The sequence below is a fragment of the Ruditapes philippinarum genome, unplaced genomic scaffold, assembly GCF_026571515.1.
Source record: "Ruditapes philippinarum isolate M1 unplaced genomic scaffold, ASM2657151v2 ctg5931_1_1_1_1, whole genome shotgun sequence".
Taxonomy (NCBI): domain Eukaryota; kingdom Metazoa; phylum Mollusca; class Bivalvia; order Venerida; family Veneridae; genus Ruditapes; species Ruditapes philippinarum.
In genome coordinates this window covers 56,824-82,354 of record NW_026855185.1, presented here as the reverse complement: position 1 = coordinate 82,354, position 25,531 = coordinate 56,824, and the positions used below count along the sequence as shown (strand labels likewise).

Sequence of the window (25,531 nt, the reverse complement as noted above, 5' to 3'; positions counted from 1 at the left end):
ACCTTTGAACAGGACATCCCACTCATAAGTACGACAAGTAATCATTATGTCTTACAAATTAATGCTTAGTTATTCAAATCCTGTACAGTAATGACAGCATTGTTGACCAGACAAGGCAATCCAATTTAAAAATCATGCCATGGCCTTGAAATACAAGTTTGGCCTTCAGCTAGGGCCCTGATGTCAGGTACAACATACTCATAATTAGTTATTAAAAATCAAAGAAATTGACGAACTTCAAGGCGCTTTAATGACGAAAATCATATTCTGACTTTGGAATACAAGTGAAACCTTTTGTTTTGAACGAAGGACCTGATTCATGCTTATGTCACGTCTTGCCAATATCAGACACATCTATGAATAGTATTTTTAAATCCAGTCAGGAATGACATAATTCTTGACCAGACGAAAACATAAGAAAAACTTTTATAAAATTTCATATCCCGACTTTGGATCTACGAGTTTGTCCTTAGCCTTTGAGTTAGGGATCTGATTCTTGAGCGCGAAATATTGTCAGAATGTTCAAAATATTTAAGAAAAGTAATTTCAAATCATGAATGACATAATTGTTGGCTGGATACGGCCAACAGTGAATTTGTTATGTCCATTTAAGCTACATATCTAGGTCCTATGCTAGACACATTGTCTCTATGCGCTACACATTAAAAACAGATTAAAATCTATCCATTAATGAAAAGTCATGGCCGGACTAAGAGGCGAAACAGGACGATCGGACAGATGAATAGACGCTGCAAAACCTATATGTCTTCCCAAACTGAGGTGAATAAAATGTTCAGTTGAATATATATACTCATCAATATTCAATGGCATACTCTGATCTTGTTCCATCTATTTGTGCATTGCAATTAATCAGTAGACAATGTTAAACGTAAATCTTACATGCATAATTATATACAATGTATAGTGTGCTTCTACCAGATTTGTTAAAATTATTGCCTTTGGCTCTGTCCCAGAGGTCATTGCTTTTCCTTTTTTTAATTAAATCTTCCTGTACCATCCATTGTTTTTTAAGCAACCAGTGCCTTCCAAAGCAGCCATTTACTCCCTTAAGCAAACCTTAACTTCTCTAATCAACTAGTGAATTATATAGCAACCATTGACCTCAGGAATCATTGACTTCCCTTCGTAATCAGTCACTTACGTAGGAACCATCGACTTTCCATAGCAATCATTGGCTTCTCTTTATAATCAGTGACGTACAAAACAACCGTTGCCTTTCCATAGTAACCATTGACTTTCCATAGCATTCCGTGACTTTTACAGCATTATTGACTTTCCTTAGCACGATGCTAAGTGACTTTAATCGCAATCATTTTTCTTAAATAATAACCAGTGACTTCCATGCCAACAAATAATTTTCCGTAGAGTAAGGTTTTTTTGGACACGTGCATTTTACAGATTTAATCATTAATATCAGTTACATAGAATTGACGGAACTTATGTTTTTCATTCATACACATTAATATAGAGTATCCCTTGTTGAACGGTAATTATTATTTCTTTGCATACAAAGGATAAATTATCAAATCTGGGAAGCTAGTGAGCAGTTAGTAATATTGATTTTTTTTTTTGACAGAATCCGGCGGCGAACTATCAACATCTGGTGTAAATAGCAACGAAACTAAAGGATTGGGCAGTATTGAGTCGTTAGAAGCTAAAGTTACAGCTATTGCATTGCTCTTGAAAATTGACGATGAGATCAGTACGGACGTTACAAAAACAAAAACCGGTATAACATCGGGAATTTTAGACAAAATTGAAACGAAAGTAACGTCACTTTCTCTTCAAGTTCAAGATCTAAAGAAAACTAATGCCGTGCTAGGGAAGGTTGTGACGAAAACATTATCCGCAGAGAAAGGTAGTCGCAAAAGGTTCGAGTCCGTATTTACAAATGCAGTGGAAAACATAAACAATTCTGTTGGTGATATGAAGATTGAAACAGAAAGCCTTATTGACAAAAATAGTGATAAATTGATTGAAAGATTTGACAAATCATTTAAGATGATGAAAGACGATACAGTGAATATCAACCAGACACTCAATGAGGAAATTAACATTTTAACCGATTCTTTACATAGTCTAACGGAAGAATGGTCAGGCGCAAACAAAAACGGTAATATATTATTAAGCGATACAAACAATACCAAATCATGTTATAGAACCTTATTTCCATTATAGTACAAGTTACAATAAGGTTTAAAACTACTTCTTTAATTTCCTTAAACTTTACACAGAGTTAAGTCTAAGAATCTGATGAAATGATTTTATTTTTCAAGATCCCATTTCAAGTAATATAGTAGGTTTGATTTTAACCACAACTGGTTTAAGCTTTACGTTTACGAGAACAATTGCATTATTGTCATGACTCTCTTTTCGGAGTCGGCGTCAATTTTTCACAAACTGTAAAAGCTATTCATTTCAAAAATTCGGAGTGTTCATTATCATAAAAGGGTAGAATTTTGAAAGGGAAGCTAGAATAGCTAATAATTTATTATTACATGTATTTGCAAATGTTATGTCCCTTTTTACACTGGTTAAATTCTTTTTGATAAGGTGACGGTTATGCCTTAGAATAAAAAAGTCGTATGTGCATTTGTGTTTTCAACAAACCTGAAAAACTGTTTTGAGCGATAGTTACATATGCTGGATACTTCTTAAACGAAAGTGTATTTAGAAAAATAGCTGAATCTAGCTCAACAGAAAACGCTGTAAAAGATAAACTGATATTTTAATTTTGTGTATTTTGACTTGAGTGCATGTCGTAACTGTACTTACGACTTTTTATAGCAATATGATTTATTCTTTCCGGGTTGTTTCTGCTAATTTGTGCTTAGAAGTATGTTCACAATGTCTTTGTTGACGCAAAGTAAGCTTGTGTATGTACTTCTTTGTAACAATGTGTTCCTGCTGGTTTACTAGTATATTCGAGTGCATGGTACAAAGATCAGTTATCTGTTACGGAAATGTAGTTAAAATGGATAAAAATAAGACTAAATATAATCTTTCTTTTTTTATTAATTGTAATTATTTCAACATTTGAAGCTCAAACAGTATTATTCAACAAGTAAATATGCAAAAATGTGATGCCTTTATATTTTTAATATCTTAATACAGGTTTGACTTGTTCAAATATTGGATTGGTATTTTCGGGATATTGTCTCTTTGATTACAACATTTTACCTCTTGTCTTCCTCCAACTTTGCTTTTAATTATCCCTCACTTTTTAGCTCACCAGAACCGAAGGTTTAGTGTGAGCTATTAGTAGGGTACTCCGGCGTCCGTCGTCCATCATCATGCGCCAACAATTTTCTTCTTCTATGAAACTGATGGGCGGATTTATCTCACATTTGGTCTGTATCATCCTTGTGACAGTCAAACTTGAATTAGCTCATGCCATTTAAATTAGCCCCTTTTAGGGGTCAACAGAGCTAAAAATAGAAAAGAAACATTAAACATTTTCTTCAACAAAACTAATTGATGGATGATCACCAAACTTTGTCTGTAGCATTCTTATGTAGTCTTTTATCAAATTTGCTCATATTAATTTGATTGACCTCTTTTAGGGGCTGCTAAAGCTAAATATAGAAAAACCATTAAACGTCTCCTTCTACAGATCTAATTGATAGATGATAACCAGATTTTTGTCTGTAGCATTTTAGGTAGTGTTTTATCAAGTTTGCTCATATTAATTTGATTGGCCCCCATTTAGGGGCCGCTGAAGCCAAAAACAGAAAAATCTTTGAACATCATCTCCTACTGAAATAATTGATGGATGATCACCACATTTTGACTGTAGCATTCTTAGGTAGTCTTTTATCAAGTTTGCTTCTATTATTTTAATTGGCCCCCTTTTAGGGGCCGCTCGCTGAAGCTAAAAACAGAAAAATCTTTGAACACCATCTCCTGAAATAATTGATGTATGATCACCAAATTTTGTCTGTAGCATTCTTAAATAGTATTTTACCATGTTTGCTCATAATAATGCGATTGGCATTTTTAGGGGCCGCTAAAGCTAAAAATATAAATGTCACCTTGTACAGAACTAATTGATGGATGATCATCAACACTTTTTCTTTAGCATTCTTAGGCAGTCTTTCATCAAGTTTGCTCATAATAATTTGATTGGCTTCTTTAAATGGCCGCTAAAGCTAAAAATATAAATTCCTTTAAACGCCTCATTCTACAGAACTAATTGATGGATGTTTTCAAATTTTGTCTGTAGCATTCTTAGGTAGTGTTTTATCAAGTTTTCTCATAATAATTTGATAGGCCCCTTTAGGGGCCGCTAAAGCTAAAAGTAGAAAAACATTTGAACATCATATCCTACTGATATAATTGATGGAGGATCATCAAAATTTTGTCAGTAGTATTCTTATGATGTCCTTTATCAAGTTTGCTTCTATTAATTTGATTAGCCCCTTTGAGATGCCGATAAAGCTAAAAATAGAAAAACCTTTACACATCATCTCCTACTGAAACAATTGATGGATGATCACCAAACATTTTCTGTAGCATGCGTATGTAGTCTTTTATCAAGTTTGCTTATATTAATTTGATTTGCCAATTTAAAGGCAACTAAAGCTAAAAAAGGAAACACCTTTAAACGTCTGCTTCTACAGAGCTAGTTGATCGATAATCATCATTCTTAGTGGCCCTATTGTTTATTATGAAGAAAAAACAATTAGAGTTGTAAAAGTATATTAATAGAAGGGCAAGTTAAAGTTGAGCTGAACTTCCCGAAAGAGCTGGACTTGCCTTTCAGCAAGTTCATTTAAAAATAATTTCCAACACTGAAACGCGGTTGTTTCTGGTGAGTGACTAAGGGCTATCATGGCCGTCTTGTCTGTAATGTTCTTTTCCATAGGCCACTGGGAGATATTCTAATTGTTAATGTAAGTGTACCGGTGACTAAGAGATTTGTATTGCAACATAGGTAAGTACTTTTAACACAATAAAATGTGGTCAAATGATTTATTTTCTAAAGAAAATGAAATGAAATGGCCACCCTTTTTCCTCGATTCAGCGTTCACAAGGATAGGGCATCACCAGGGTGACTATGACACCGATAAAGTAAAGTTACTTAAATATGTTTCGGTTGAATAGTCAAAAGGTAAACATCCGTTATCATCGGAAGTCAATGCCATAGGAATAATTATGTGTCAAAATGGAAAAAGCAGACGATTAACCATTTACCCTATGAGCATATTGTGAAAAAATTCCGTTTTCATTGAAAATCCTCCTGTAACAAGTTCAAACTGCTACGAAACTATGAAAAATGCTTCAATACTGATGAAATATTGTTGGGGTTTTTTTACATTTTTTATTTTTTTTAATTAACCTTTTACCCCATGAGCATATTGTGTAAAATGGCCGTTTTCATTGAAAAGCCTCCAGTTCCAAGTTCAAACAGCTACGAAACTATGAAAAATGCTTCAATACTAATGAAACTTGGCACAAATTTTGACTAGACCATAGTCTCTGTAAAAGCATGCTCAATCGCAAATTATCTGTTACCATGGCAACGGGGGACGTCTCAAAATTGCCAAAATCACTTTTTTTTTGCATTTTTTTCATCAAGACTGATTTCAAAGTGCTGCAACTTCTCAATGAATTGAGAGAGAGTTAATGGCTTTTCAGAGTCGGTTACTAGTTACCTTAAGATCGACCTGAGGCCATTTAAGTATGTTACATATCCAAAAGTTTCTTGGCGATGAGGGGGACTACCGCCCCCTTCAAACCCCACAAACAGAAGGGGGGCAAATCCCCCTACTAGCAACCCCCTGATGTACTATTTTGATGGGGGCGGCGCCATAAAAGTGATCACTTTTTTAACTGCATTTCTCAAACGAAAAACATTGTTTTGGGTCTAAATAGGGCATTTTTTCACTGTTGGAGGCCTATAAAGGGGGACAAAACGCCGTCAAAACACATCGTAATGAGCGAAAAGATTAAAAAAAGATGGTGAAAAACCTTGAAATTACCCAAAATCTAGTTATATTTTAACACGTGCCCTTACACCTAATTTGGTGAGCATATTGTGAAAAAGTACCGTTTTCATTGAAAAGCCTCCTGTTACAAGTTCAAACTGCTATGAAACTATGAAAAATGCTTCAATACTGATGAAACTTGGCATAAATGTTGACTAGGCCATAGCCTCCGTAAAAGCATGCTCAGTCGTAAATTTCCTGTTACCATAGCAACAGAAGAACGTCTCAAAATTGCCAAAAATCACTTTTTTTGCATTGGTTTTTTTCCATCAAGACTGATTTCAAAGTGCTGCAACTTCTCAATGAATGGAGATAGAGTTCTCAGCGTCGGTTACTAGTTAACCTATTATCGACCTGAGGCCATTTTTAGCCTGTCACATGTCCAAAATTTTCTTCCTCATCCCCCTTCTGGCACTCCCCATGATGTACCATTTTGATGGAAGGCAGCGCCGAAAAAATGGTCACTTTTTAAACACGTTTCTCAAACGAAAAACAGTGCTTGGGGTCTAAATAGGGCATATTTTCACTGTTTGAGGCCTCAAAAAGGGTGAGGAAGCCGTCAAAACACGTCTATATAAGGGAAAAGTTTGATAAAACACAGCTTATTGTTAATGTTTATGATTGGTAGAAATCACCATTTGCTTAAATGATAAAAGAAAAATAATTTCTCAAATACAGTTTAAATTTAAGGACAGCTGACATATTGTAAATATTGTTATTGTTACTCTTGGCTCAAATTTTTACAGTAAGATTTGGTTGAATTACAAAATTTTCTTCTGGGTAATAAAATAGATAACACATAAGTTTGAGAGTAACAATAAAAAAAATATCTCTCGTACAAATACTGTTACCCTCGGCTAAGGCCTTTGTTAACAGTATTTTCTTCGGAATGATATTTCACTGCTACACACAAACCTATGTGTTATTTATATATATTGATCTGAACAAAAGCAAGTTAATACATGGGTATTTAGAAAAAGATAGTATTACAGATGAAAGGAACAATCAGTTATTAATGCAATTCAGGCTGTCTCAATATTGCTATAAAATATATCTGGAACGAAATACATATAACTTTTATCCGCTTCATTATTGTATAAAGCGTTAAAATAATTATTTACCTTAATAACAGAGGTAAACGAAAATATTGCTTTTTCGTAAATATTCTTTAAATTAATTGATATGAATAAAGATGAAATGCTGCATTTTGCAGCATAAGAAGTCTACGAATAAACCTTTTTGATAATACGGAAATCATGATAACCAAATACCATAAAATCCCACTGTGCATCAGTAAGTTATGGTCCTCTTTTAGCTATTTAGAATACATTTGCAAGAGGAAATTATTATACTAAGTGCGAGATTTTAATTCACTTATCTTGTAAAGAATTTGTATTTCAATTAGGAAATAAAACTAATCTAGTTAAATACAATGTAGTCCATTTGTTGACCCTTTGTTACTAAAATAAGTAACCATACTGCTTTTATATTGAGAGTAAAAGTTCGTTCTCATACAGTAACAAAAAGTTATTTTCTAGAAAATCGAAAATGATTTTCATATATTTTAGCAACTAGAATATATTTCGCAATATAACATTGTGAACAGTATGCTGCATTCATTCTTGTTTAAGCATGGAATACTTATGTATCGTGTCAAAGTTTTGTTGATTTCCAGTCGATGGTCAGTGGGCAAAGTGGTCAAGCTAGACCTCATGTGACGTCACGTGTTGCAATGGGAGACAATTACGGACAAGACGATGTACAAATCCAATGACCGAGAATAAAAGAAAGGATTGTATTGGAGAAAGTTTACAGAGTAAACAATGTTCAAACGAAAGCTGTACAGGTAAAGAATAATAGATGAAATAACGCACTTATTGTGCTTGTTCCTAAAATTGATCAGCAAGTTTCCGTTTTTAGCCTGTACGTTTCACACATTTTCATACGACGGAAGAAATTTCGAAGAAACTTTTCTAAAATGTTATTGTCGGAGCTCAGATCGAGCTTGTGTGCAAATAATTATTCTTTTAAAACGCATTCTTAAACGGGAGCGATCGTCTTGCAATCTTTTTCTCTATTAAATACAGACAGCGTACCAACTACATTAAGATAATTTTTCTTACTAAAGAATGATAATATGGAATAGTAAAGTGTAAAATCAAGTATCTCACTACAGTCATTCAAACATAAATGTTGTTTTGCTTAAAATCTTAAAAGCTTAAATTTCCTGTTACCATGGCAACGAGGGGACGTCTCAAAATTGCCAAAAATCACAATTTTTGCATTGTTTTTTTTACATCAATACTGATTTCAAAGTACTGCAACTTCTTAATGAATTGAGATAAAGTCAATGGCTTTTCATCGTTGGTTACTAGTTAACCTAAGATCGACCTGAGCCCATTTTTAGCCTGTCACATGTCCAAAGTTTTCTTTGCACACCCCCTTCTTGCAACCCCCTGATGTACCATTTTGATGGAAGGCAGCGCAAAAAAGTGGTCACTTTTTTAACAACATTTCTCAAACGAAAAACAGTGCTTGGGGTCTAAATAGGGCATATTTTCACTCTTTGATGCCTCAAAAGGGGGGGAAAGCCGTCAAAACACGTCTATATGAGGGAAAAGTATAAAAAAAACACAGCTTATTGTTATGTTTATGACTGGTAGAAATCACCATTTGCTTAAATGATAAAAGAAAAATAATTTCTCAAGTACAGTTAAAACTTAAGGACAAACTGACTTATTGTTACTGTTGTTATTGTTACTCTTGGTTCAATTTTTTTTACAGTAAGATTTAGTTGAATTACAATATTTTCCTCGGGGTAATAAAATAGATAACACATAAGTGTGAGAGAAACAATAAAAAAAATATCTCAGCTCGTAAAAATACTGTTACCCTCGGCTAAGGCCATTTATTGTTTAACTGAATTGATATGGATAATATGAATAAATGATGAAATGCTGCATTTTTGAAGCATAAGAAGTCTATGAATAAAACGTTTTGAGTATAACGGAATCATGATAACCAAATACCATAAAATCCCACTGTGCATCAGTAAGTTATGGTCCTCTTTTAGCTATTTAGAATACATTTGCAAGAGGAAATTATTATACTAAGTGCAAGATTTTAATTCAATTATCTTGTTAAGAATTTGTATTTCAATTAGGAAATAAACTTATCTAATTAAAAAAATACAATGTAGTCCATTTTTTGACCCTTTGCTACTAAAATAAGTAACTAAACTGCTTTTATATTGAGGGTTAAAGTTCTCATACAGTTACATATTGTTATTTTCTAGAATATCGAAAATGATTATCATATATTTGAGCAACTAGAATATGTTTCGCAATATAAAACTGTGAACAGTATGCTGCATTTATTCTTGTTTAAGCATGAAATACTTATGTATCGTGTCAAAGTTTTGTTGATTTCCAGTCGATGGTCAGTGGGCAAATTGGTCCAGCTGGACCTCATGTGACGTCACGTGTGGCAATGGGAGACAATTACGGACAAGACGATGTACAAATCCAATGCCCGAGAATAAAGGAAAGGATTGTATTGGAGAAAGTTTAATGAGTAAACAATGTTCAAAAGAAAGCTGTACAGGTAAAGAATAATAGATGAAATAACGCACTTATTGTGCTTGTTCCTAAAATTGATCAGCAATTTTCCGTTTTTAGCCCGTACGTTTCACACATTTTCATACGACGGAAGAAATTTCGTAGAAACTTTATAAAATGTTATTGTCGGAGCTCAGATCGAGCTTGTGTGCAAATAATTAACACTTTTAAAACGCATTCTTAAACGGGAGCGATCGTCTTGCAATCCTATTTTCTGTTAAATACAGACAGCGTACCAGCTACATTAAGATAATTTTTCTTACTTAAGCATGATAATATGGAATAGTAAAGTGTAAAATCAAGTACCTCACTACAGTCCTTCAAACATAAATGTTGTGTTGCTTAAAAATATTATAATTATCTACTACACAAACTTTTCTATCTCCAACGTTTCGAGGGGTTAAACCCCTCTTTATCAAGGAGTTACTGTTTATTTTTATATAAATCACATATTTATCTTCTTACATGTCTTATCTTTAACTATGTTATGCATACAGGAAATGACGTCGTTGACGTCAACAATAAAAATTACGCAAAATATGATGATGACGTTTTCCGTCAACATTGTTCCACTGCATAACGTTGCTCCCCTTATTTAATATTATTTATAATATTACCATAGCAAGAATTATGAAACTTATTTCATTGAAAATACATTAAAAATAATAATAATTATTATTATTATTAAAAATTTTGCTACTAAAACATTCCAATAATATTTATATGTGAGAAGTTAGCAGCGAACAGCGAGCCAAGCAAAAAGGCATCTCAATTTAAGTGCGCTGCTAACTTCTCACATATAAATATTATTGGAATGTTTTAGTAGCAAAATTTTTAATAATAATAATAATTATTATTATTTTTAATGTATTTTCAATGAAATAAGTTTCATAATTCTTGCTATGGTAATATTATAAATAATATTAAATAAGGGGAGCAACGTTATGCAGTGGAACAATGTTGACGGAAAACGTCATCATCATATTTTGCGTAATTTTTATTGTTGACGTCAACGACGTCATTTCCTGTATGCATAACATAGTTAAAGATAAGACATGTAAGAAGATAAATATGTGATTTATATAAAAATAAACAGTAACTCCTTGATAAAGAGGGGTTTAACCCCTCGAAACGTTGGAGATAGAAAAGTTTGTGTAGTAGATAATTATAAATTAACTGTTTCCAGATAGAAATTAAAAATATTAAAATCGTAAATTTCCTGTTACCATGGCAACGAGGGGTACCTTTCAAAATTGCCAAATAGCACTATTTTTGTATTGTACTTTTTTTCATGAAGACTGATTTCAAAGTGCTGCAACTTCTAAATAAATTAAGAAAAATTTAATGGCTTTTGAGCGTCGGTTGCTAGTTAACATAAGATCGACCTGAGGCCATTGTTAGCCTGTCACATGTCCAAAATTTTCTGCGCACACCCCCCTTCTGGCAACCCCCTGATGTACCATTATGATGGAGGGCGGCGCCGAAAAGGTGGTCACTTTTTTAACAACATTATTCAAACGAAAAACAGTGCTTTGGGTCTAAATAGGGCATATTTTCACTGTTTGAGGCATCAAAAAAGGGGGGATGGGCAAAAAGCCGTCAAAACACGCCTATATGAGGGAAAAGTTTAATAAAACACAGCTTATTGTAATGTTTATGACTGGTAGAAATCACAGATTGTTTAAATGATAAAAGAAAAATAATTTCTCAAGTACAGTAAAAACTTAAGGACAGCTGCCTTATTGTTACTAATGTTATTGTTACTCTTGGTTCAATTATTTAACAGTAAGATTTAGTTGAATTACAATATTTTCTTCGGGGTAATAAAATAGATAACACATATGTTTGAAAGAAACAATAAAAAAATATCTCTCGTAAAAATACTGTTACCCTCGGCTACGGCCTTGGGTAACAGTACTTTCCTCGGAATGATATTTACTGCTTATCACAAACCTATGTGTTATTTATATACATGTATATTGATCTGAACATAAGCAAGTTAATACATGGGTATTTAGAAAAAGATACTATTACAGATGAAGGGAACAAACAGTTATTAATGCAATTCGGACTGTTCAAATATTGCTAGAAAATATATCTTGAAATATAACTTTTATCCGTTTATTATTGTATAAAGCTTTAAAAATCATCATTTAATACTTTAATAACAGAGGTAAACGAAAATATTGCCTTTTCTTTATCATTATTTAAATGAATTGAAATGGATAAATGATGAAATGCTGCATTTCTGAAACATAAGAAGTCTATGAATAAAACTGTTTGAGTATAACGGAAATCATGATAACCAAATACCATAAAATGCCACTGTGCTTCAGTAAGTTATGGTCCTAATTTACCTATTTAGAATACATTTGCAAGAGGAAATTATTATACTAAGTGCGAGATTTAAATTCAATTATCTTGTCAAGAATTTGTATTTCAATTAGGAAATAAAACTAATCTAGTTAAATACAATGTAGTCCATTTGTTGACACTTTGTTACTAAAATAAGTAACCATACTGCTTTTATATTGAGGATAAAAGTTCTCATACAGTTACATATTGTTATTTTCGCGAAAATGATTATCATATATTTGAGCAACTAGAATATATTTCGCAATATAACATTGTGAACAGTATGCTGCATTCATTCTTGTTTAAGCATGGAATACTTATGTATCGTGTCAAAGTTTTGTTGATTTCCAGTCGATGGTCAGTGGGCAAAGTGGTCAAGCTGGACCTCATGTGACGTCACGTGTGGCAATGGGAGACAATTACGGACAAGACGATGTACAAATCCAATGCCCGAGAATAAAGGAATGGATTGTATTGGAGAAAGTTTACAGAGTAAACAATGTTCAAACGAAAGCTGTACAGGTAAAGAATAATAGATGAAATAACGCACTTATTGTGCTTGTTCCTAAAATTGATCAGCAAGTTTCCGTTTTTAGCCTGTACGTTTCACACATTTTCATACGACGGAAGAAATTTCGAAGAAACTTTATAAAATGTTATTGTCGGAGCTCAGATCGAGCTTGTGTGCGAATAATTATTCTTTTAAAACGCATTCTTAAACGGGAGCGATCGTCTTGCAATCTTTTTCTCTATTAAATACAGACAGCGTACCCACTACATAAAGATAATTTTTCTTACTTAAGCATGATAATATGGAATAGTAAAGTGTAAAATCAAGTACCTCACTACAGTCCTTCAAACATAAATGTTGTGTTGCTTAAAAATATTAAAATCGTAAATTTCCTGTTACCATGGCAACGAGGGGTACCTCTCAAAATTGCCAAAAATCACTATTTTTGTATTGTATTTTTTTCATCAAGACTGATTTCAAAGTGCTGCAACTTCTAAATAAATTAAGAAAAATTTAATGGCTTTTGAGCGTCGGTTGCTAGTTAACATAAGATCGACCTGAGGCCATTGTAAGCCTGTTACATGTCCAAAATTTTCTGCGCACACCCCCCTTCTGGCAACCCCCTGATGTACCATTATGATGGAGGGCGGCGCCGAAAAGGTGGTCACTTTTTTAACAACATTATTCAAACGAAAAACAGTGCTTTGGGTCTAAATAGGGCATATTTTCACTGTTTGAGGCATCAAAAAAAGGGGGGATGGGCAAAAGCCGTCAAAACACGCCTATATGACGGAAAAGTTTAATAAAACACAGCTTATTGTAATGTTTATGACTGGTAGAAATCACAGATTATTTAAATGATAAAAGAAAAATAATTGCTCAAGTACAGTAAAAACTTAAGGACAGCTGACTTATTGTTACTATTGTTATTGTTACTCTTGGTTCAATTATTTAACAGTAAGATTTAGTTGAATTACAATATTTTCTTCGGGGTAATAAAATAGATAACACATATGTTTGAAAGAAACAATAAAAAAAAATATCTCTCGTAAAAATACTGTTACCCTCGGCTACGGCCTTGGGTAACAGTACTTTCCTCGGAATGATATTTTACTGCTTATCACAAACCTATGTGTTATTTATATACATGTATATTGATCTGAACATAAGCAAGTTAATACATGGGTATTTAGAAAAAGATACTATTACAGATGAAGGGAACAAACAGTTATTAATGCAATTCGGACTGTTCAAATATTGCTAGAAAATATATCTTGAAATATAACTTTTATCCGTTTATTATTGTATAAAGCTTTAAAAATCATCATTTAATACTTTAATAACAGAGGTAAACGAAAATATTGCCTTTCCTCTATCATTATTTAAATGAATTGAAATGGATAAATGATGAAATGCTGCATTTTTGAAGCATAAGAAGTCAATGAATAAAACTGTTTGAGTATAACGGAAATCATGATAACCAAATACCATAAAATGCCACTGTGCTTCAGTAAGTTATGGTCCTAATTTACCTATTTAGAATACATTTGCAAGAGGAAATTATTATACTAAGTGCGAGATTTAAATTCAATTATCTTGTCAAGAATTTGTATTTCAATTAGGAAATAAAACTAATCTAGTTAAATACAATGTAGTCCATTTGTTGACACTTTGTTACTAAAATAAGTAACCATACTGCTTTTATATTGAGGATAAAAGTTCTCATACAGTTACATATTGTTATTTTCTCGAAAATGATTATCATATATTTGAGCAACTAGAGTATATTTCGCAATATAACATTGTGAACAGTATGCTGCATTCATTCTTGTTTAAGCATGGAATACTTATGTATCGTGTCAAAGTTTTGTTGATTTTCAGTCGATGGTCAGTGGGCAAAGTGGTCAAGCTGGACCTCATGTGACGTCACGTGTGGCAATGGGAGACAATTACGGACAAGACGATGTACAAATCCAATGCCCGAGAATAAAGGAAAGGATTGTATTGGAGAAAGTTTACAGAGTAAACAATGTTCAAAAAAAAGCTGTACAGGTAAAGAATAATAGATGAAATAACGCACTTATTGTGCTTGTTCCTAAAATTGATCAGCAAGTTTCCGTTTTTAGCCTGTACGTTTCACACATTTTCATACGACGGAAGAAATTTCGAAGAAACTTTTCTAAAATGTTATTGTCGGAGCTCAGATCGAGCTTGTGTGCAAATAATTATTCTTTTAAAACGCATTCTTAAACGGGAGCGATCGTCTTGCAATCTTTTTCTCTATTAAATACAGACAGCGTACCAACTACATTAAGATAATTTTTCTTTCTAAAGAATGATAATATGGAATAGTAAAGTGTAAAATCAAGTACCTCACTACAGTCATTCAAACATAAATGTTGTTTTGCTTAAAATCTTAAAAGCTTAAATTTCCTGTTACCATGGCTACGAGGGGACGTCTCAAAATTGCCAAAAATCACAATTTTTGCATTGTTTTTTTTACATCAATACTGATTTCAAAGTACTGCAACTTCTTAATGAATTGAGATAAAGTCAATGGCTTTTTCATCGTTGGTTACTAGTTAACCTAAAATCGACCTGAGCCCATTTTTAGCCTGTCACATGTCCAAAGTTTTCTTTGCACACCCCCTTCTTGCAACCCCCTGATGTACCATTTTGATGGAAGGCAGCGCGAAAAAGTGGTCACTTTTTTAACAACATTTCTCAAACGAAAAACAGTGCTTGGGGTCTAAATAGGGCATATTTTCACTCTTTGATGCCTCAAAAAGGGGGGGGGGGCAAAAAGCCGTCAAAACACGTCTATATGAGGGAAAAGTATTAAAAAAACACAGCTTATTGTAATGTTTATGACTGGTAGAAATCACCATTTGCTAAAATGATAAAAGAAAAATAATTTCTCAAGTACAGTTAAAACTTAAGGACAAACTGACTTATTGTTACTGTTGTTATTGTTACTCTTGGTTCAATTTTTTTTACAGTAAGATTTAGTTGAATTACAATATTTTCCTCGCGGTAATAAAATAGATAACACATATTAAGTTTGAGAGAAACAATAAAAAAAATATTTCAGCTCGTAAAAATACTGTTACCCTCGGCTAAGTCCATTTATTGTTTAACTGAATTGATATGGATAATATGAATAAATGATGAAATGCTGCATTTTTGAAGAATAAGAAGTCTATGAATAAAACGTTTTGAGTATAACGGAATCATGATAACCAAATACCATAAAATCCCAATGTGCATCAGTAAGTTATGGTCCTCTTTTAGCTATTTAGAATACATTTGCAAGAGGAAATTATTATACTAAGTGCAAGATTTTAATTCAATTATCTTGTCAAGAATTTGTATTTCAATTAGGAAATAAACTTATCTAATTTAAAAAATACAATGTAGTCCATTTGTTGACCCTTTGTTACTAAAATAAGTAACCAAACTGCTTTTATATTGAGGGTTAAAGTTCTCATACAGTTACATATTGTTATTTTCTAGAATATCGAAAATGATTATCATATATTTGAGCAACTAGAATATGTTTCGCAATATAAAACTGTGAACAGTATGCTGCATTGATTCTTGTTTAAGCATGAAATACTTATGTATCGTGTCAAAGTTTTGTTGATTTCCAGTCGATGGTCAGTGGGCAAAGTGGTCCAGCTGGACCTCATGTGACGTCACGTGTGGCAATGGGAGACAATTACGGACAAGACGATGTACAAATCCAATGCCCGAGAATAAAGGAAAGGATTGTATTGGAGAAAGTTTACAGAATAAACAATGTTCAAAAAAAAGCTGTACAGGTAAAGAATAATAGATGAAATAACGCACTTATTGTGCTTGTTCCTAAAATTGATCAGCAATATTCCGTTTTTAGACCGTACGTTTCACACATTTTCATACGACGGAAGTACTTTCGTAGAAACTTTTTTAAAATGTTATTGTCGGAGCTCAGATCAAGCTTGTGTGAAAATAATTAACACTTTTAAAACGCATTCTTAAACGGGAGCTATCGTCTTGCAATCCTATTCTCTGTTAAATACAGACAGCGTACCAACTACATCAAGAGAATTTTTCTTACTTAAGCATGATAATATGGAATAGTAAAGTGTAAAATCAAGTACCTCACTACAGTCCTTCAAACATAAATGTTGTTTTACTTAAAAGCTTAAATTTCCTGTTACCATGGCAACGGAGGGACGTCTCAAAATTGCCAAAAGTCACTATTTTTGCATTGTTATTTTTTTCATCAAGACTGATTTCAAAGTGCTGCAACTTCTCATTGAATTGAGATAGAGTTAAAGGTTTTTCAGCGTCGGTTTCTAGTTAACCTAAGATCGACCTGAGGCCATTTTTAGCCTGTCACATGTCCAAAATTTTCTTGGCATATCCCCCTTTTGTCTACCCCATGATGTACCATTTTGATGGAGGACGGCGCCGAAAAAGTGGTTACTTTTTTAACAACATTTTTCAAACGAAAAACAGTGCTTGGGGTCTAAATAGGGCATATTTTCACTGTTTGAGGCCTCAAGGGGGGGGGCAAAAAAGCCGTCAAAACACGTCTATATGAGGGAAAAGTTTAATAAAACGAAAGATAGTATTACAGATGAAGGAAACAAACAGTTATTAATGCAATTGAGACTGTTCTAATATTGTTAGAATATATATCTTGAACGAAATACATATAACTTTTATCTGCTCCATAATTGTATAAAGCTTTAAAAATCATTATTTACTTAAATAACAGAGGTATACGAAAAAATTGCTTTTCTTTATTATTGTTTAAATGAATGTTGATATAAAAAATTATGAAATGGCTTTTTTTCGGTATATTTATATACATCAATCGTTCGGCCAACTAATACCTCAAATATTAATTCTCTTTTCAATATATGGCGGATGTTTGTTTCTTTTGAGAGAATACGCGATTAAAATGTGATTTGTCCTACTCTGATGAGTAATATATATCATTTGCCCGAAAAACCAACATATTTTTATAGCATTACATTTTTATACATAAGAAGTAAAACAACAGAAATTTTGACAATTTTCGTTGAAGAGCGGGACTAGGACACATGCAAAGATGACGTCATACGTTCGACAGTTACGAAAATACTGCAAAAATTATTCAAGTTTTTGGTCAACATTGCTTTGAACATTTTTAGAGAAATAATGATATTTGAATCATGATATGTGTCATTTAGAATAAAACACACCAATTAGCTTTCACGTTAATTTACAAAATATACGGATTATAAACAGGTATACAGTGATAACAGTGATATGGACTTTATCACACGGGTAAAACACAGTTTCTAACTTGTTAATATAAAATAATGTAAGGTTATGATATATAGTTAGTATAATACTGAATTCTATTGGACAATGTCAGAGCTGTCAAAATTATCGGTGCTATCCGAGTCCGGTATAGATTATGTAGCTGTGTTATCAGTATCGTTCTCATCAATGTGAATGTCCTCATTATTTAATACCACATTCTTTGACATTTTTACAGAACTTTGTTCCTGTAATTACAATATACATTTGATATTGATTTTTGGGACCTCTAAAAATTGTATCCGGTGCAATATGCATTAGAATTAAACTCTTTGGACTGATACATTTTATATTCCTTTGATATTAATGTTTGTCAGGTCTGTGTGTAAGTGAATACTAGTTTTTGAACTTGCTTTAAGGTAAGCCAGTATCAAACGTCCCATATATTACATTACATTGTCATAATCGAGTTGAATTATGGGAAAAGCTTAAATTTGTCTTACCAGTCACATAAAAGACGGCATATTGTCTCGCAGGTTTGACATCTTTCTGAGTTGATATATGATTAACAATGTATAGTGTTTTACCCCGAAAGACTGTGAGCGTATTATACGTGCATTTTATAGCATAAGAAGTATATGAGTGAGATTATTTTGAGAACTAAAGATATTATGATTACCATACCATAAAAATCGCACTGTGCAGGCACACTTTGCCTCAGGAATTCATATTTTTTTACATTCCTTTGAAATGCTTTTTAATATTTTTTGTGAATGGATAAAGAGAATAAAACATGTTTTTCTGCTGAAGAAATAGCACTGAACATGAAGTAATGTGTGTAAAGGTAGCAAAATGTAAAAAAAGTAGTATTTTGACTTCCATATAAAATACCAATTCACCATAATTAAACCAATTGCCAACATAACAAAAGCGGCAAAAGATAGTTTATGTATATGGCAAATGAGTATTGTTTTTAAAACTGTATAATAATAATAAAATAAAAAGGTTTTTGAGAAATAAAATAAGATAGCACTTCTGACGCATACTGTGCCTTTAAGCTTTTTTTGAAATACATTTGTAAGAGGAAATAATTATACTAATTGCGAGATTTTAATTCAATTATCTTGTCAAGAATTTGTATTTAAATAAGGGGAAAAACTCGTCTAATTAAATACAAGGTATTCCATTCGTGGACCCTTCGTTTATCAAATAAGTAATCATACTGATTTTATATTGAAGGTAAAAGTAACATGAAGTTATTTTCTAGAAAACCGAAAATGGTCATCATATAGAACGATTTGAGCAACAAGTATCTATTTTGAAATATGAAATTGTGACGCTGTATTTATTCTTGTTTAAGCATGCAATACTTGTGTCGTGTCAAATGTTTTGTTAATTTGTTGATTTCCAGTCGATGGTCAGTGGGCAAACTGGTCCAGCTGGACCTCATGTGACGTCACGTGTGGCAATGGGAGACAATTACGGACAAGACGATGCACAAATCCAATGCCCGAGAATAAAGGAAGGGATTGTATTGGAGAAAGTCTACAGATTAATCGGTGTTCAAAAGAAAGCTGTACAGGTAAAAATTAATAGATGAAATAACGCGCCAATTGTGTTTGTTCCTACCACAGACGCATGGGGTTAGATCCTACCCCAACACGATATGCCCCTGTAAATACTCCATCAAAACTATTTTAATATTTAAACACGAATGGGACATATGTTACAAAGATAAAACTGGTTTTCAAACTTTTTACATACTAGTACATGAAAAAATACCGTATACCATCAAGGCTCAATACGCCCCCAACGTCATATGCCCCTGTAAACACTCTATCAAAACTTCTTTAATATTTTTAACACGAATGGGACATCTGTTACAACATTAAAACTGGTTTTTACACATTTTTATATGACAAAATACCGTATACCATCAAGTCTCAATAAAGTTAAGATTGCGAACGCGACCTGAGCCTAGCATATGTCTGCGCTCTCGTTTCGCTTTTTTGAGCCGGGACCAAACACTATAATTTTCTCACGACGAAATTTGTATCAAAATCGTCACTTTCGGGAGACCCAATATGACCGCCAAATTCAAATATCTATATTGTACATTATATAGAATAACAAACTTGGGAAACAACACACTGTGCATCTTGGTATTAGTGTTATTACAAATAATTGTCTTTAAAACGAGCGCTTGCAGACAGATAACCCCGGAACATGACGACAGAATGCTCAAATAGTCGACAGCATGTACACCGTTTATTTACCGGCTTGACAAGCGCTCTACGCAAGACCGGGAACTCTGGACAGAACGCAAAATTTATTTTCGGTTTTTCTATTGATTTACACCAGAAAAGTCGCGATAAGCTTTATCTAATAATGATTTATTCCCTGCGGGCCGGGGCCCGCAGGGTATTGGTACGCGTTTAATTTTTGATGCATGGAGGAGCACGTGACCTGTTTTCGGTACATGGAGGAGCATGTGATCTATTTACCGTACATGATTGGTTAATTGACCATTTCGAAAACCTAGCTAAATACCGTTCGCCGGTACGTTACGGATTTACCTCGAATTACACAATAAACTATTACGTGATATTTCCAATTTTCTATAATTATTTTAACGTTTAAGGTGAAAAATCTTGTATGATGTGTTTGAAAAAAAATATTATCAATGTTTCTTTAATATCTATCTCAAATTTTACAAACAATAAATTGTTTATAGTGAAAATCTACTCAATTAAAACATTCGTGGTTGCATCTGCGATAATAAATAGAGATATTTTCTGTGTAAACTTGTGTGTTATCTTTATTTTTGCACGGAATTATTCATACAATGGTATTTAATCATTTTCTTAAAAAGAAATATCGTAATGGTTTTATGTTCGACATTCTCTCCGGTCGCCGGTCTTCAACGGTCACCAGTCTCCATAGACCTTCTTCTATTGATCGATTATTTTCAACTATATTACTGATACAAACGTTTATTTATTTTTTCCCCAAACAATGTTGAAAATAGTTAAATGAAATATCTTTATATCATTAAAAATGTTTCCCGCAGGAAACCATTTTACTTGTACGGTTTTATTAGTGTTTACATTTTGGAGTCTGCAATCTTGGGTCGGTCTAAAACTCAGACGCTTATGCAGAGAATATAGGATATATAGTAAAACGCAGACAATATAGATATAGAGTGTTTTCACAAAACGCAGACAATATAGAATAAGAAGGTGTAAATAAGACACTAAAAAGATGTTTAGATTTGTATTTTTAAGATTGGATAATTGGATCAAAAACCAACACAAATTAAGTATCAAAACATATTTCGCTTTATTCAGCTTCCTCAGTTAATACATAAATAAAAATGACGTAAACGTACAAAACAAACGTCTACGTTAATAGACGTCACATTTGGCGCGTAAAAGGAACGTTATAATATTACAATAAGTAATACAATAAAACATGTGTATATGTATTATTTTTAAGATTAAAATTTTAAGATATTAGAGATTTGTAGGTATGAATATTTGATAATAAATTAGAACTTAAAAATAAAATATTTTTTTATGATTTTTTATTACTTGCAAAGAAACGCAGACAATATAGATATATAGTGAAAATGAATTTTCCAGACATGTATTTCTTTTATTAACAGTGTAAAACATACAGTAAAATGCAGACGATATAGAGTATATAGTAATTGCAAGAAACGCAGACAATATAGTATATAGTGAAAAAGAATTTTGCATACATGTATTTCTTTTATTAACAGTGTGAAACATGCAGTAAAATGCAGACGATATAGAGTATATAGTAATTGTAAGAAACGCAGACAATATAGATATATAAGCCGCGTCATGACAAAACCAACATAATGCGTTTGCGACCAGCATGGATCCAGACCAGCCTGCGCCTCCGCGCAGTCTGATCAGGATCCATGCTGTTCGCTTACAAACCCTATTACAAGTAGAGAAACTGATAGCGAACATCATGGATGATGATCAGACTGTGCGGAGGCGCAGGCTGGTCTGGATCCATGCTGATCGCAAACCCTCTATGTTGGATATTGGTTTTGTCATGACGCGGCTCATATAGTGAAAATGAATTTTGCATACATGTTTTTCTTTTATGAACATTGTAAAACATACTGTAAAATGCAGACGATATAGAGTATATAGTAATTTTAAGAAACGCAGACATATAGATATATAGTGAAAATGAATTTTGCAGACATGTATTTCTTTTATTAACAGTGTAGAACATGAAGTAAAATGCGGACGATATATAGTATATAGTACTGGCAAAGAAGCGCAGACAATATAGATATATAGTGAAAATGAATTTTGCAGACATGTATTTCTTTTATTAACAGTATAAAATATATATTCTAACACTCACGTGATTTTGTCACTATAGACAAAGAAGGAAAAAAACTGGTGTTAAACTGCCAATAAACACCGGTTAGGGACTACTTGTATATGCGCTGTTATGTTTTCACCCTCGATTGTATAGTTTACAAAGCATTTTAAAGCAACAATAAAAAACATTTTTATTTATATTTTCAGTTCGTATCATGTTTTTTTTCATACAATACCGAAATTATATCTCACATACACTAACGCGACATATTAGATCCATATCAGTTAATAAATATTTTGACAAAACGACGCCAATCCGTAAGCAGCGTAATGACGTCATCCTAAGTAAACAACTCATTGATAAACAAGCTGACGTTATTTCATACATACAAGAATGATAAATGGGGCGCTGATGTAAACACAATACGACATAAGTTTTTATTGTTGAAAACTTGATAAAATAACGTTTTTTTTTTTTCTTATTATTTCTTTTGTTTAATAATTTCTATATCTTCGCCACAGTAGGATGCGAGGATCGAACAGCGTTATGCGAAAATCGGCACCGGAAGTTATTTCCGCTTGAAAAATAACATTAGTGATTTTCCTTATTTTATCGTGTTAGAATCGAAATAACATCGGCCTGAGAGGTGTATATCGGCTATTTAACACCGGTTTTGTCGTTTTGATGCGTCAAAATTAACCACTCAGGCCTACGGCCTTCGTGGTCAATTCCTACGCATCAAAAGTCCAAACCGGTGTTAAATAGCCGATATACACCTCTCAGGCCGATGCTATTTCTTAAGTAAAATGCAGACTGTATAGAGTATATAGTAATTGCAAAGAAGCGCAGACAATATAGATATATAGTGAAAATAAATTTTGCAGACACGTATTTCTTTTATTAACAGTATAGAACATATAGTAAAATGCAGACGATATAGAGTATATAGTACTTGTAAAAAAGCGCAGACAACATAGATATATATATGCCTGCAATCTTTACTTTATTGAGACTTGATGGTAAACGTTTTTTGTTGTTTTTTCTCATATATGTAAAAAAATTTGAAAACCATTTTTTATCGTTGTAAAAGATGTCCCATTCGTGTTCAAATATCAAAATAATCGTGATAGAGTGTTAACAGGGGCGTATCACGTTCGGCACCACCTACAACTGATTAGCACCTGTACGTTTCACACATTTTCATACGACGGATACATTTCGAAAATGTTATTGTGCAGAATGTATAAGGAGCTCTGATTGAGAGTGTGTGTAAATAATAAACACTGAAATTGCCCTTTTAAAACGCATTAAGAAACTAGAGCGATCGTCTTTCAATTATACATTTCGATCCTATTCTCTGTTAAATACAGACCGCGTACCAACTACATTAAGCTAATGTTTCTTACTAAAGCATGATGATATGGAATAATACATGTAAAATCAAGTACATCACTACAGTCTTTCAAACATTAATGTTGTTTTGTTTAAAACCTTTTATCCTTTAAATGATTTAAAGTCGGCAACCTTGACCACTCGACTCCGGAGGCCCATTTACTTCATCTATTACATTACAATATTTTGTTTGTATAATGTTAGTCAATATTGTCAAAATGTGTGTATTATAAATTTCAGCATTCAAGTCTGCATTTTCTGTTACAAATCCAAAATTCTACAGCAGCATCAATGGATTTTACAAACTGACCTTTTCTTATACCATTTACCAGTATGGTAATGATTTTAGTATCTCGACAGGAACTTACACCTGTAGCAAATCCGGTGTTTACCATTTTTCTGTTACGTTGGTAAAGAAACGGTCATCATCAAGGGTTGATCTTGTTTCTTGTTATCTTTACAAGAATTGGCAGACTCTGATAAGAGTAAGAGTTGATCCAACTGATGATGATACAGACAAAGGAAATGCTGCTATATCACAGTCTATAGTGGTAAATCTTGATGTTGGAGACACTGTGTTCCTTACTGACTGCAGCAATCCGCCAAGCAAATACATGGAATATTGGTCTTCGTTTACTGGATTTCTCCTATATGACAACAATTGAATTTTGCATTTGTCCGGAAAAAAATTGTTCTTAACTAAATCTGTTGTTTATAATAATCTTATTTTCAATACGGTGCTTATGAAATTAACAATGTTTGTCTATGGTTGTGAAAAAAATAAATATTTAGTGATGACATTAAAAGCCCTTTTGCTAAAAGTACGAATTCATCCTGTTATGTAATTAAAGCCGCTCATCGGATTTTAGATGGTTTTTTTTGTATATCAAGTTTTTTCAACTAAGACGTTGATGCTTAGTAACGCATTTATAAAGATTTGCAGTGCTTGTAAATAACAATTTTGTCTGAAATTATGCTTTTGCTGAATGCAACAGAATCAGGGAGATGGTATTCTTTTTTATTAAACTGATAAGAATGCATTGTTGGAATAAGATTGACTGATGCTAATTGCTCACTAAATATGTGTCTGATTATGTTATTAAAGTTCATGTCTGTTCACTAAATAAATAAATTTGTGTACAAGACATAGTATTCAATTTCAGAATAAAGTTTTTAGTAGTTAACAAATGAGCAGTTATTATTAAGTTATAAATGTGATAAAACATCTAAAGACCGTTGCATGAATTTCCGATTTAATCTTCGTGAATTCACAATTTTAACTCTTCAACTTACGAATTCAACTTCATGAATTCACTGTTTAAACTTCACGAATTCACAAAATCAACTTCATGAATTCATGTTTTCAACTTCCCGATTTCAAGATTTCATTTTCACGAAGCTGAAATTGTGAATTCATGAAATTAAAATAGTGAATTCATGGAGTTGAATTCGTGACTTCAGTTTAAATCGTGAATTCATGAAGATGAAATATTGAATTCAAAAGTGAATCTCGTATATTCTTATATGTTTAAATTCAGAATTCTGTATGTCGAAATCGTGAATTTATGAAGTTGAAATTGTCAATTCAAGAAATTGAACCGGAGAACTCGAGAAGTCTTTCGTATTATACTGACAAATTGCAGTACTTTTTGCAGCAGTTTCTTTTTCAGTAAATGAACATGTTATACATATTTAGTTACCATGACAGCATTGACACACTAACCTTGACATTGGAGCCACTGACGTATCATGGTTACCTCAGTTGTCATGCTGGGTGTCTTCATGGAATTGTCGTCTTTCTCATAAACTTTACTGAATTGCACTTCCATTATAGCATATAATGTTTTGAGTTTTGAAACTTTGTAATAGATTTGTTATATTAGTTTAAACATAGATTAAATAATTTCTTTTCTTTACAAGCTGATATTCTATTTACAACTATGTGTATTGGTAGAGCATAAGATTGTATATTCAGCTATTACCTT

At 32.7% G+C, this 25,531-nt stretch overlaps 1 protein-coding gene across 1 annotated transcript; it reads left to right on the top strand.

Moving 5' to 3' along the window:
- Positions 1 to 1,597: 1,597 nt before the first annotated feature.
- LOC132742360 (uncharacterized) lies at positions 1,598 to 24,691 on the top strand (the record flags this gene model as incomplete). The annotated part of the gene is given in 7 exon segments (XM_060730733.1): positions 1,598 to 2,134; positions 9,441 to 9,611; positions 12,332 to 12,502; positions 14,373 to 14,543; positions 16,142 to 16,312; positions 19,198 to 19,368; positions 23,787 to 24,691. Coding segments are annotated over 7 exon segments (1,817 nt in total), but the record flags the coding sequence as incomplete, so codon positions are not given.
- Positions 24,692 to 25,531: the final 840 nt, after the last annotated feature.